A 14,061-nucleotide genomic window follows, 5' to 3' on the forward strand; every position below is an offset into this window, starting at 1 on the left:
ATAACAGCAAATGGGTTTGGAACGTCATGAGGGCCAGTAAACGATGACAGAATTGATATTTTTGGCGATCTATTCCTTTAACTGTTAATGTTAGGACTATTAGTCCTATTTACATATGTAACAAACCAGAAATTAAAAGACAGTCCCACTTTATATTAGGTGGCTTTAACTACTATGTACTAACATTAAAATACATACAATACAATACATTTACTTTGTAACTACATTCTGCAAAATTCTCACAAGATTTACATTTATTGCTACTGAGCTTAAGGTATGGGTAGGTTGAGTAGGGTTAGGGTAAAGGGTTGGATTAAGGTTAGGTTTAGGGTTAAGTTTAACAATGTAACTACAAATGTAAATGTACTTTCAATTTAAGTACAACAATGCAACAACGCATATGTAAATAATAAGTATATTGTATCAAATTATTAAGAACACAGTACTTAAAGACACATAATATAAAGTGGGACCGAAAGACTAACCAACTGATTTATTTTCAGATATTCTTAAGAGTTTAGACGCAGTGCAACAAATCAAAGAAAACGCAGCTGTCTCAAGATGCATTTTTAAAAAGTGAAGTTCTTTTAACTTGGCATTGCATCTTAAAATGTAGCACTCCTGCACGAGATGTTGAAAAAATAGAGAGAAGCGGTGCACTGGTCAAAGATGTCTGTCTAATGCATGTTTTTGCAAAACAATATAAAAAAAAAAACAGTGCAGACAGATGCCTATAGTTTGAATGGCCCCCTTTGAATGTCTGATCTTGAGTTCAATATTAGTCCAATTTGAAAAGGATGAAAAAATACAGAGGCATGACCAACTTTGTTCAGTTATCCGTTTATGTAGATATGATTTTGATGAAATATAATTTATAAATAAAATCCTGACAAATAAAAGCATCAGGATTTCCTGAGTGTACTCTTATATAAATCAAGCCTAGCATTTTTGTAATCCCATTCTCTGTGCTGTTCTATATAATGTAAAATTCATAGCGGCCTGAAGAATATAGCTTGTTCAGTACACTGTAGTGCGACTCAGAGCCTGGGGATCAGATGGTAATTGGATGGAAAGGCTGAAGATGCAGCGGCCCGTGAAACCCAACACACAGATGAACCTGAGTGACAGGTAAGATGGCTGCACTGCTGACAAGCAGAACAGATCTTTATCCGTGATTCACCAACAGATTCTGTAAGGAAGGAGAGGGAGAGAAAGAAAGAAAGAACGAGCAAGAGTGAAGAAACTGAAATAATAATTGAAATAATTAAGCAAGGCATTAATTACTGGTGAAAAACTATATATTTTACATAATGTATATAAAATATAGTGTTTTGGTGATATATAAGCCTCCAGGATTCTGTAGAAAGGCCACGTTTTGGACAGAAGTGTGCATATTTCATGTAGGACTTAAGTGATATGATAGAAGCACCATAACTGCCAGCATTCAATCCTAATTCAGTATAATGCTACATGTACCTTTAATTGGTAAACAATGCAAGCAAAAACATCAACTGGAAGTAGGCAAGGAGACTTCCAAGTCTGTACTATTCCCCAAACTAAAGCAGAAACCAAATATAGATAAGAGAGGCATTTTAGTGCAGGTAGTAGACATAACTATACAGCTGAATATTAAGATGTGTCATTTTCATCCTTAAAAACTTTTAATTAAATTTTTAATTGAATGCAGGGAAGGCATGGTTACAGAAGTGAGATACCTGGAAACCACTGGGAGTACAAATCAACATATTGTAGCAAACCAGTCCTTCACAAAATAAATCACACACTCTCTTAATATCCACATTTGTTTGACCATTTGTGAGACCCAGGGCTAGTGTTCTACAATCAATGGATCGTCTTGCACTGTATGTATTTGAGTGGATGAGACGGGACTAAATTTGGGTAACGCGACATGTATCCCCACGCAACCCAATGTGGAAATGGTCATGGAAAACCAGGAAATAACCAGGAAATTTGTAATTTGTTATGTCCAGGCCTAGAAATGTCATGGAAAAGACTAACATCTTAAAAAGTCTTTAAAAGTAACGTATTGTAAGTAAGTACTGTATAGTATCGTAGTGTATCGTGACCTATCGTGATGCATCGCAATGCAATGTAATTTGGATTCACAAATGAATCACTCTTTTGAGTCGGTTCTTTACAATAAATTAGCCACATGTGATAGCAAAACAGTCTGAAATAGTTCGCAATTCAATCTGAAACACTCCGACTGCTCACACACTCACTGAATCATTTAAAGCAATTCTCACATGGCAACGGAGTGCTTTAAAACATGAAGAACCAAGTGAATGTTGGTTGCAGTGGACATTAATCTACAATGAATGGAAACCAAACCTGCAAATGTCGACAATTATTTGCCAGTGATGAAGAATGTCTTTATTAAGTTTAAAATGTGCAACTTGTGTCACGAAATGCAGAGACTGGACCCAATTGCAGAGTTCAAAAACAGGGAATTTATTAAATACAACAAAAGGAGTAAAAACAAACTAAAACTCCCACGAGGGCGAAAAATAAACATATACTACCCTGAAGGGAAAAAACAAAAGAAATATAATCCAGGCTGGGGCAAGTGAAATAAAAAACAGGACTGACCCAGAGGAAGGAATGGGAATAATAAACGAGACCATCCAACTTGACCGACTGGAAAACAAGCACACAAGAACTGGCACTGGACAGCACACACAAGGAGGTTAAAATGCCAACCAACAAAACAAGATGAGAGAATGCGTAACAATGCCAAACAAAGTGACGCCATGCATTCTCACACTAAAAGAAACCTGAGCGTGGAAAACGCCACGTGATGCACACAATAGGCCACAAAAACAAGGCAGCACAACTGTGAGAGGGTTCGGCCAAACACACATCCAAAGTGACCGAACCTCAGCATAACATGAAGACAGCTCGCGACCCGGGTGTGCAACGCGACGCGCACCCGTGTTCGCGACAGACAGACAAACTATTGACGAGAATGCATGCTGCCAAGATGCCATAAGCGAGATGCACCTACGTCAATAACAGACAGACATGGAGCATGAGTGTCTGGATCCAGACGCAGACCAAAACCGAACCAGACATGAAGACAGGATCCAGACACCGTGCTTCCTACATGAAACAAGACAAACCGAAGAGCGCACGGCAGGGAAAACAACCGAAACCGTGCACTCACACAAAGACAGACAATGAAATGCAAGACAGACATGAGACAATGATGGCACGGTCCTGTCAGACAAAAACCCAGACTGACAGAGTGACAGGACCGTTACAACTTTTGAACGACTACTGCAGTCAAATACATTTTCCAGCCAAAAGAGTATCAAAACACTTAGAAGCCTACATGTAAAATCATAAAAAAGTACCATGTGATTACCATGTTTTTGGACACGTACCATTACCTTCAAGAGCCATTTAAATACAATGAAATATGAATATGGTAATCATACATTGAAGTACCATAGTAGTACCATGGTATTCTTTAAACTACCTTAAAACATCATGTCAATAGGATGATCAGTGAATATGGTAATCATATATCGAACTACGATGGTATTCTTTGAAAGTACTTTGAAGCACCATGTAAATACAGAATGGTACATAAATATGGTCATTCTATATCAAAGCACCATGGTCTAATGGTATTAACAAAGTACCATCTGATATCAGAGTGTTATCTACGAAATTTGGCCTATGAACAGAATCTTCTAGTATTTAAAGAAACACTTCCAACAACAGCTAGACACAGAATTACAGGATAAGATGAGTAGTATATACTTAGAGTTGTTATACACAGAAATGTTCAAAGCAAATTATGTGCAAATAGGTGTGGGTTCATACATGTAGTAGCATAAATGTAAAAAACTAAAACAGTCATTTTGTGTATGGAATACATGGGTAATAATTTTTCTGTTGAGTAGTTGGTAGTTCAGCTAGCTATATTTTTTAAGTAGCTTGCCCAACACTGACCAAATGGCTAAAACCACACTGTAGCCTCCACTGTTCATTCAGAAAACAAATGTCATAACATGAGGTAATGGACTGAAACAAAACATGCGCTACTGAAAAAACAATAATTTAGTGGGTTACATTAAAGGTTGGTAGTCAATGCCATCACTGTTTGTGGAATTTCTGCCCATTCAGGCAAGGGGGTGGATGGGTAATCATCACCCAGTAAAGGTCAAGGCCCTTAATTCCAGTCATTCGGAGGTTCTCTATACATTACAGGGAGTGTGCCAGAGAGGAGGGCAGGAGGAGATTGGGGGAGGACAGGGAAAGTGGATGGAAGGGAGATGAATAGAGGAACAAAGAGAATCAAGCAAAAGGGAGGACATTATGATGACATCACTCTAATTCAAAGCAACTCACGTAACCATTATCCCAGAATGCTGGCCTTGACCTCTGAAGTTCCTCAGCATACATACAGGCAAAACAAAGACGGAGGATGCAAGTTAATTAACTGCTATCTGTCAGCAACACCAAAGTGCCAGTTTAACCTCACGGATTTACATCTTTCAACAAATCAAAGGTATTGTGTGCCAAAATAATGTAATGCATTTTAAGTATCTGTATTATTAGTTTTTATAATATATATGATATATATATATATATATATATTTATAATTATGTAAATATAACTATTTATAATTATTTAATCATTAAATCAGCAAATCTTTATGTATGCAATTAATTGCAATTAATTTGATAAATTAATCAGCATACTGTGTAATTAATTCAATTAAATATTTTAATTGATTGACAGCCAAAGTTTTTCCTTTTATTGCATTGTGTTTTCAGTGCATTTACATTTTAGTGTTCGTTTTAATTTTCGTTTACCATCATGTCACTGAGTAGTACACTTTGAATCATACAACTTCCAAAACATGTAGTGGATAACAAAAGAGCCATAAAGAACAGCTTCTGCATGGAGCAACTGTCGGCTCAAGCAGGCTTAAATATGTTTCAGTCCCTTATCGATTGGTCATTCCCTATGGAAGAAAACAGCCTAAGCCAGTGTTTGAATAGAGAATCAAATTCTGATAACCCTACTGAGGACCTTCTGGTTCAAAAAATGGAGCTAACTAGTGGTTGAGAGGAGGGTGAACTAAGGATGGGATATAGAGATAATTACAATGGGCCAAACACTGAGACTTGAGGTACGCAAACTGCACCGACCGTGCCCGTGTGGTGTATTGACCTGTGGTCGATGGCAGTAATGTGAGGAGAGGATGTAACAAGAATGTTCAGAGCTGTGAAACATATAAAAAATAAGAAAGCTGAGAGATCAATATCACAGCGTGACAGATTCCTCACAATGCACACTGCATGAAGGACGAATACTGGCCAGAAAGACAGCGAGTATAAATGAGTCGAGAGTGAAGGAGAGATTTCATTTGAGAGACAAAAGCTTACCTGAATAAGTGAATGAGACTTTTGATGCCACATTAAAAGTGTTATGTATAGTGGCCTCAAAGGGACACAAAAGAGACTTATATAAGTCTAAAACATACAAAATTAAGTAAATATCAAGTACTATTAAATGGTTAGTTGATGCATAATGTGTCCATATGATTCCCCTCCTTGCATTTTGTTCAGTATCTCACTATGGGAAACGAACAGAGATTAACTAACCTTCTTAACTTTAATTATTATTATTTTAATTCTTAATTGTTCAGCATTTCAGGAAGCTCCTTCTGCTTTCATCTACTCAGACACATACTCAAAAAGTCTATTTTTGTTTTATTTCTTCTATTCCCTTCAAACAGCTTTTCGACTAGGGCTGGGTGATATGTAAAAATAATTGATCGATAATCACCTTAAAAAACATTGTGATATCGGATTACATTGTCAACCCTTCTGCTGAGGGTTGGTGAATTTTTTTGCTTGATTTTGATTTAAAATTTTTATTCATTTATTGAAACATAAAACACATAAACAAAACACATTTCTAAATTCAAATCACACTTTAAACTAAACAAAAAAAGCCATTAAACAACAAAGTGATAAAAAAAAAAAAAAACTTATTTAACCAACTAATTTAAAGATTTATCATCTCCAATGTCTCATTTGCCATCACGCAAGCATCCATCAAAGACACCAGGTGGAAAAGTATTAATAGCTGACACATTAAGAACTAAAGACAATTATAAATGTAAAAATAATAATAATCATAATAATAAAGCCTAGTAAATTCCCTTGTGTTCCCAAAGAAATGCTGCCAAATGTGTTCTTATCGAATTTGTGTTTGTATTACGTTTTGGTAATACAGTTAATGCTGCCTAAAGAAAATAAAACAGAACTCAATTTTAGGTTCAAAGCGAATGTGTCCTGTATTATTTTATGATATTTTATGACAAAGATTGTATGTTTTAATTACTTTAGTCTTTGTTTCTTTAATACAAAGATTACTGAACCTGCAGAGTTGCGGTCGCAATACATGCCAACCACGTGGAAATAAAGCGTATTAAACTCACAGCACCTCCTGAGATGATCAGAGATCATTTGTAGCATTCTCATAGATGACATTATTCATGCAAACAGTTTTCAGATGAATGAAACAGAGAAAAAAAAACTCTTTACATGCATGTGTTCCACATGACAGGCTGGCGCTGCACGCCTCTGAGCAAACAGCGAGTCAGACACAAGCATTGATGGCTTTTCTTTTGTCTGTTCTTAAAAATATAATAAAGTGTGTTTCTTCAAGCGCGTGTCTTTGTGACTAACAGCATTTCTTGTCATGTGCCACTCTGAGAAGTCGCCCGCCTGTTGCGGGTAGATGGCAATATTACCCACACATGAAATACCTATATTTGGACGTGGAGCTTGCAAACTGGATTCAGCATCGTCGCATTTTGCGGGTGGCAGGTGCTGGTTTCACACCCTGGCCACTTTTTATTATATTTGGTGACTTCCCAGATCCATGGTTTTGCCATTTCCCGATATTGTCGATCACCGTCTGTTCGCAATCGGCACCTGGATCTTTGTAAGACATTTTTTGATATCCGATTACATCGTCCTATCGATTAGCCCTATTTCTGACCACATAATACCACTAATTTTTTTTATGTTTTCTTCACTTGAAAGATGCTGACATTAGTAAGTAACAGAGGAGAGTGACAATAACATGCAAAGCATGTACATTTTATTATGTCAATGACATGATGGACTACTAGTTGTAGATCGTGGTTCTGTTCATACAGCACACATCTGAACACAACTGAAATTTTCTCTCAAAATAAATGTAGTTTTACAAACGAATGGTGTATGAACAGTATTTAGCATGCCAAACCAGACTGACAAAATATATTCTGCTGCTGTGTAAATGTAGCCTTAGGAGCCATTCAGACTGAAATATTTTTTGCTCTAAAAAAGTTATAATACAACAAAACTCATGTCGAGATGCACTTTTAAAAGTTGCCATTCCTTTAAACCTGACATGGCGTCTAAAATGCAGTGATTTGCAAAGACATCTGTATAGTGCCTATATACATAGAAAAACAATTGAAAATAGTAGACAGACAGAAAAGCGCATTTTGTGTAACATCTCCTTATAGACCTACAGTAAGTAAACAACAATTTGGATGTCCACCAAATGAGGTGATGAAACCTGCAGAAACAGTTGGGCTGGTGTTAGTTTCCCATTTTGCTCTCTGCAGTCCTGTCTACACTCACCTCATTGTTAAGGGCAGGAAGAGACAGCTGCTGTCGCTAGCATAGCAAACAAGAAAGAAGCAGATGAAGAAGAACGATCAAACAAGACAAACAAACAAGGCCGAGAGGGAGCTCTTCTTTGAACTCTGCATCGAGCAGAGCTCATGAAAAATGGCCAGCAGCAACAGCAAAGAGGTTCAATCTAAGAGCAAGTTTTGCTGATCATACTTCGCCAACTCCTGATGTTCTGTCTGATCTGTCTGCTCCTTTCATTTCAGAGTCAAATAAATCACTAAGACATGGGTAGGGCCCTGGAATCGCGGAATTGGCAAATTAACGCGGAATCTGGTGTAAACGCGGAATTTTGCAGAATTTTTACATTTGAAATGAAATTCTGTTTTTGTGTGGGAGAAGAACGTACGTCTGGGGGAAATGCACACCGGGGGACGCAAATCTGAGCGACACAACCCCTCCCGCTCCGTCATTTCAGCTCCCCCATCAAAACAATGAAAATGAAAAAATGGCGAAGCGGCTCTCCACAGATCCGCTTTCGCCGAAAAAGTTGAGAAACACGACGCTAAGCCCTGAGTACAGAAATTGAGAGGTCCTATTTTTTTACTTGAAAGAAAAAGCTAATGGAGCACTTTTATTTATAACCATTGGTTCATAACCATTAATATTTTGTTAGTACTTAGAGTGCAGTGTTATGTTGCATCATGCAGTAAAAGTACTGAGTAAATGTGATGTTTGTTACCTCAATAAATTTAAGGTCATTCCTGTTTTATTTGTGTACATTTTAATCATTAACATTAAAAGCACACTCTTTTTACGACTGAAATAACAGTAAAGGGTAAAAAAACTGAATTAGCAAAAATTAAAACGGAAAAAACGGAATTTTCAAAAATTAAAACGGAAAAAACGGAATTTGGGAAAAAATAAAACGGAATTTGGGAAAAAATTAAACGGATTTTATAGGGCCCTGCATGGGCAATCAAATATGTGAGAGGAAGTACTTCACAACATCTGGAGAAAGAACCCTAAATAAAGTATTTAATGAGCCTAAAAAGAGCAGATTATATGTTAGATCTATCTCTTTTTTGACTTCACCGTTCATTTAGCAGGAAGTTTCATTACGGTATGCAAATTTATTTCTCAAATGAGAGCCAACCTGGCCAACATAACATAAAGGTTGCACATAGAGTACAACCAAAGCTGACTCCTAAATAGATTTCTCTCTTGAGAGACTCAGAACATGTGGAAATTGGAAACACACAAGGATCTTTCAAATCTAAGCATAACGTCACTTACTTTCTTTTTCAAAAGTCAGATGGGTTTTGCGACCCCAAGCACCCTGGCCACTACATCATGTCCATTGTGACAGGACATTGTGAGGAGGGATGAATATATGCATGACCTCTGCCCTATTCATCTTTGGACATAGATCTAGAAATGCCCTTTGCTCTAATGGCAACATCATCACCATCATCCTAAAAAGTCCCATATGAATATTGTACACTACCTAGTGAGACCAGAAAACTCGATTTCATAATCACAAGAAAATTACATCTATGAGGTGAAGGAGGAAATTACATTTTCAGCCTACAGCACTTATCCAATATCAGTTCATTCAATAAACAAGCCACACGGCAGCAGAACAATACACTTACATATAAATGTGCTGATTTATATATTTCTTAATCATACATCCTAATATGTCTTTATTGAATAGTAAAGATTTATATTTGAGTGAATTTCATTGAAAATCTCAAGAACATGCCCAGGTGACATTCACCCCAAAATTAAAAGAATTATAGAAGAAATTATATTTTGCTTAAAGAAAAGTAAATTTTTAAGGATATTAAGATTGTTTGCATTGTGACTTTATCATCATAACATTTAAGCACACACATCCCTTCGTATTACCATAAAGCAAAAAAAAACTCACTCTCATTACCCTAATGCTTTTGCTGTAATGTAATTACTTAATTCAATTGAAAAGTTTACCCTAGGGTAATTAAAAAAAATATGTATAACAGTGTATTTTTCTGTAATGCTGTAAAAAATGAACAAAAAAATTTAAATGGGGAAAATGTACTTAGTCATTAAAATTATGTCACAATGCAAAATATATATATGTTCCTAAAACAGGCTTCACTTTCTTGCAATATATATATATGTGTGTGTGTGTGTGTGTGTGTGTGTGTGTGTGTGTGTGTGTGTGTGTGTGTGTGTGTGTGTGTGACCTGGACATGTTTTCAAAAATCAACATATAAGAGTATAAATACATGTATTATTTTTAGACATTTCATCCTTCCTTTCTATAGAACAACAAAGATTACAAATATTATAACTGAGCATGTTAAAACTGCCATTTTAAATAATAAATTAAGACAGCTATTAAGACTAGTCCAATTGCATTGTAAGAACATGGCAGTTGAAAAGACTGGATACTATACAGTAGATCTGCACCACCCCCCCATCTACATTTAGTCTGGGCTGAATAGATCAATCTTATCAGATGCTTGACAGGCAGTCTGGTACTCAAATAAAACAAAGTCTTCACCCACCAGCTGTAGAGTTAAAGTAGGAAGAACGGCAAAAACAAAATATTTATGTACTGGGATATGATGGGAGCATTCACTTTCATTAAATGCTTTTTCCACGAGAAGTAATTTCTGTTTCTGTCCGAATAGCCTGGAACATGATAAGCTTATTCTGAAAACATAAAACAAACAAAAAACCCATTTGTTGTAGGTAAAGGAACCCACAAATTGGATGTTCGCCTTATGATTTTTGATGACAACCATGAAAAAATTGGCGTCTTTGAAGCTAGTCCGTGGAGGCACTTCAAACCTGCCTTTGTGGATGGTGTGATGGGCAGTCGAAACGGTATTTGTTGTTACTCTTCCTAACTGCTTCAATAGAATTAAACAGAGGAAAAGGCTTTTAGAGACAGACAGATGAATTGAACCACCTTGTTCTGGTGCCAAATGTGAAACTGTACATGGATGCTTTCGTGGTAACAAAGCAAGAAAGCTATTTCGCATGCACTTTCATCAAATCTGGAGAGCATGATGTGGTAAAAACGGGCCCAATCCATCCTGGTTACTCAACAAAATCCACAACGGTGGGAAAAATTCTTTAGTGTAAGCCTTAAATGTGCTTTATAACAGAACAATGTATGTCCGGGTGGACTCCGTGATTATCAGGGTCATCAGAGTTAAGGCACACTGGTGCAACTGCGGCGCCGCTATGGAAAGGTCATGTCGGCCATTGTGTTTCAGGCTCTTGGCCTAGGGTTCCCTGCTGACAGCTGCTTCAAGGGATTTGTAAGGATGTTCATAGACCATGTGGCACGTCTGGGCCGAAATGAAGCCTTCAGAATGGGTTTGATATGTCAAATGATAGTGCAAAGTGTTGACAATAGAGATTAAATGATTGAAAGGGGAAGCAGAGAAGCAAAGAGAAGGAGAAGTACAGATTGAAAGATAAATGGTGAATTACTGCTACAAAGAGTGCTGAGCCGAGCGTGTAGTAAGCCTTTTTTATCTTTTTGTGTTACATGCATTGTGCATTATAACATTTGGTTCTAAAATCCTTCTACGGCGAAGGCAGCAATTTTCGCAAACAAAGCTCTAACAACACACAAACTTCTGAGAAGAATTAACACTAGGATAAAATCAAAGTAAAGGTTTCAATTTAAAGTCAAAATGAAACTGCAGTTACAACCAGTTTATTTTCATAATGTGACATATTTTGGAAAGAACCGGATATTCAACAAGAACAAATGTAGGGACGGGCCTTTTCTTGCCATTTTATCCATCGGTATTTGATTGGATTGTAAAAAGTGGGTGTTATATATCCAAGTGAGTAAATGATGACAGAAGTTTCTTTTTTGGTTGAACTTTACCTTAAAAGAAAGTAAAAATGGTTCATTATGTTTCATTGACCTTACCCCACATTCTCTGAAAGATTGAAGCACAGTGAAACATCCATGCCTCAGATTACACGATAGTAAGGAAGAATTGGACAAACAGAAAGAAAAACAAACCTTTATGCTTTCATGCATCCTTGATCATCAGGGTTAAGTAGACTAAATGTTTTTATAATGCCTTTAGACAAGCAGCCAATAAAGCACAACAGCTTCTAAAACCCATTTTAGTGTTTCTTCAGCCTGGCCTCACAAGTTCAGCTAATCAACAACAGAGCCACTTAAGGATATCTTAGTTAGTTTCCCACGAGACGAATGATTACAATGATTTTTTAATGTACTTTTCCAACAGCTTTGATAAGGGTGCAGTGTCTTGAATGAACAAGCGCTGTAAACCTCATGTATATATGGCACATATATTAACACGAATGTATTAAACATGTAATTGTATCCCTACAGCACTGTACCCTTTTGATGTAAGGTTTTAGATATTGAATGCTTTCAGAAACTGCAAAGAGACTGTCTTTGCCATATATTTCAATACAGAGCACTGTTTTTCACCCAACCACCACCTGTTTCCATAGATGTACCATAAAAATTAAGTAAAGAATAAGACCCTCCATCAATTTCCGTCAAGGTCTTTGTCTGTGCAAAAATGTGTGGCTGTGAGAAGCTTTTTGAGCCATTACTGCAAACAAGATAATCCTTACCATCTTTAATATTGTGTTATAAATGTGCTACTGGAACAATACGTTCGTTCTGAACTCAAAGCACTTTAGCACGGCACTTTAGAAAAACTTTTCAAATCTGTGCTGGCAACAAACTCACCATTATACTTGATGTTGTTTGCCGATTCGAGCGCTATTATTTCGACACAAAAGAAAGAGAGAAAGGGAAGAGTGCGGCCTCCAAAAAAGAAAGATAATGGTGTTGGCTTTGATTGGTTTCTTCTAACACAGGCAGACTGAGGATCAATTCACTTTTTGAAAAGAGGGGAAGGCTGTTTACAACGGAGGAACCTCCAGCAATATGAAAATGAAATCAATAATCCCACTGTGTGGAATGGATGGATGCAGGCAAGAGGCATCTAGTTTTACAACAGAAAGAAAAGAGAGGGGCGAAAGTGAAAATGCAGAGATTGGGAAAGATTTGAAGGTAGCAGCTTGAAATAATGGCATATGATGAGTTGTGGGCCTGGTGTTCAAGGAAAGAAGGCTGTTTTGAGCAATCATTGAGAGACTTTTATGTTCTTGTCAAAGGTTCTTGTTTTTAATATAGAAATTAAAGTTCTGAGACTTTGAGAGTTTTGACTGCAAATTGTTTTTTCTTCTTAATAATAATTTTATCTAAACATCCTTAAAGCAAGACACATTTATTTGACAAACACCATTATGTAAGATATTAAGACTTGTTTTCAGAATATATATATATATACTCATGAGCACTTTATTAGGAATATTTGTACACTTACTTATTCATGCGATTATGTAATCAGCCAATTGTGTGGCAGCAGTGCAAAGCATAAAATCATGCAGATACAGGTCAGGAGCTTGAGTTAATGTTCATATCAACCATCAGAATGGGGAAAAATGTGATCTCAGTGATTTCGACCATGGCATGATTGTTGGTGCCAGACGGGCTGGTTTGAGTATTTCTCTTACTGCTGATATCCTGGGATTTTCACACACAACATTCTCTAGGTGCCAAAAACCATAATGGTGCCAAAAACATAAAACATCCAGTGAGCTGCGGATGGAAACACCTGGTTGATGAGAGAGGTCAGCGATGAATGGCCAGCCTGGTTTGAGCTGACAGAAAAGCTACTGTAACTCATATAACCACTTTGTACAATTGTAGTGAACAGAATAGCATCTCAGAAAGTACATGTTGAACCTTGAGGCGAATGGGCTACAACAATAGAAGACCACTTTGGGCACTTTATTAGGACCATATTGTTACTTCATATTGAGTCTAAACCTCACAAAGTTTAGTTTAAACAAGGAAAAATATTGGTAATGGGGTAAGAAAAATAGTTAACCAAGATATATTCTATGAAAACGATTATTACTATCTTATGCAATCCTTCAAGTAATCTTGCTCTAGACAGATTTTTGTCCAATCAAATGCTCTCTAGAGTGAGAATGTCCCAGCCCTTAATACAAACTGCAACCAACTAGCAAATCATGGTTCATGGTCTTGATGTAAACTAAAGGATATTGCCTTTATAGAAATAATTAAAGAGCCCTTCAATATTTCTCAATCAAACTTGCTGTTTCAACTGGAAATACATAGAAACATGAAAACGTATATGTATTCGTTTTTAAGTCCTATTCAAATGCACATCCAAAGAAATAAGGATTACAGTTTTCAACAGAAAAATGTAATTTCAGTTTCTTTCTTTTTCTTTCTTTTTTTTTTTTTTGGCATACAGTTGTTCCATAACATGTTCAAAAGGAAGTCAAAACTCCCAG

At 36.6% G+C, this 14,061-nt stretch overlaps 1 protein-coding gene across 4 annotated transcripts in view; it reads right to left on the bottom strand.

Annotated features, from left to right (window-relative positions):
- Positions 1-833: 833 nt before the first annotated feature.
- The window catches only part of LOC127619155 (MICOS complex subunit mic25a-like), a 72,164-nt gene continuing 58,936 nt past the window's right edge, over positions 834-14,061 (bottom strand). For all 4 annotated transcript variants that reach the window (XM_052091938.1, XM_052091939.1, XM_052091940.1 and 1 more), the window contains one exon: positions 834-1,189. In XM_052091938.1, coding sequence (XP_051947898.1) covers positions 1,166-1,189 — 24 coding nt within the window. In that variant the 3' untranslated portion in view covers positions 834-1,165. The remainder of the gene's footprint in view (positions 1,190-14,061) is intronic.

The sequence above is a fragment of the Xyrauchen texanus genome, chromosome 25 (assembly GCF_025860055.1).
Source record: "Xyrauchen texanus isolate HMW12.3.18 chromosome 25, RBS_HiC_50CHRs, whole genome shotgun sequence".
Lineage (NCBI taxonomy): Eukaryota > Metazoa > Chordata > Actinopteri > Cypriniformes > Catostomidae > Xyrauchen > Xyrauchen texanus.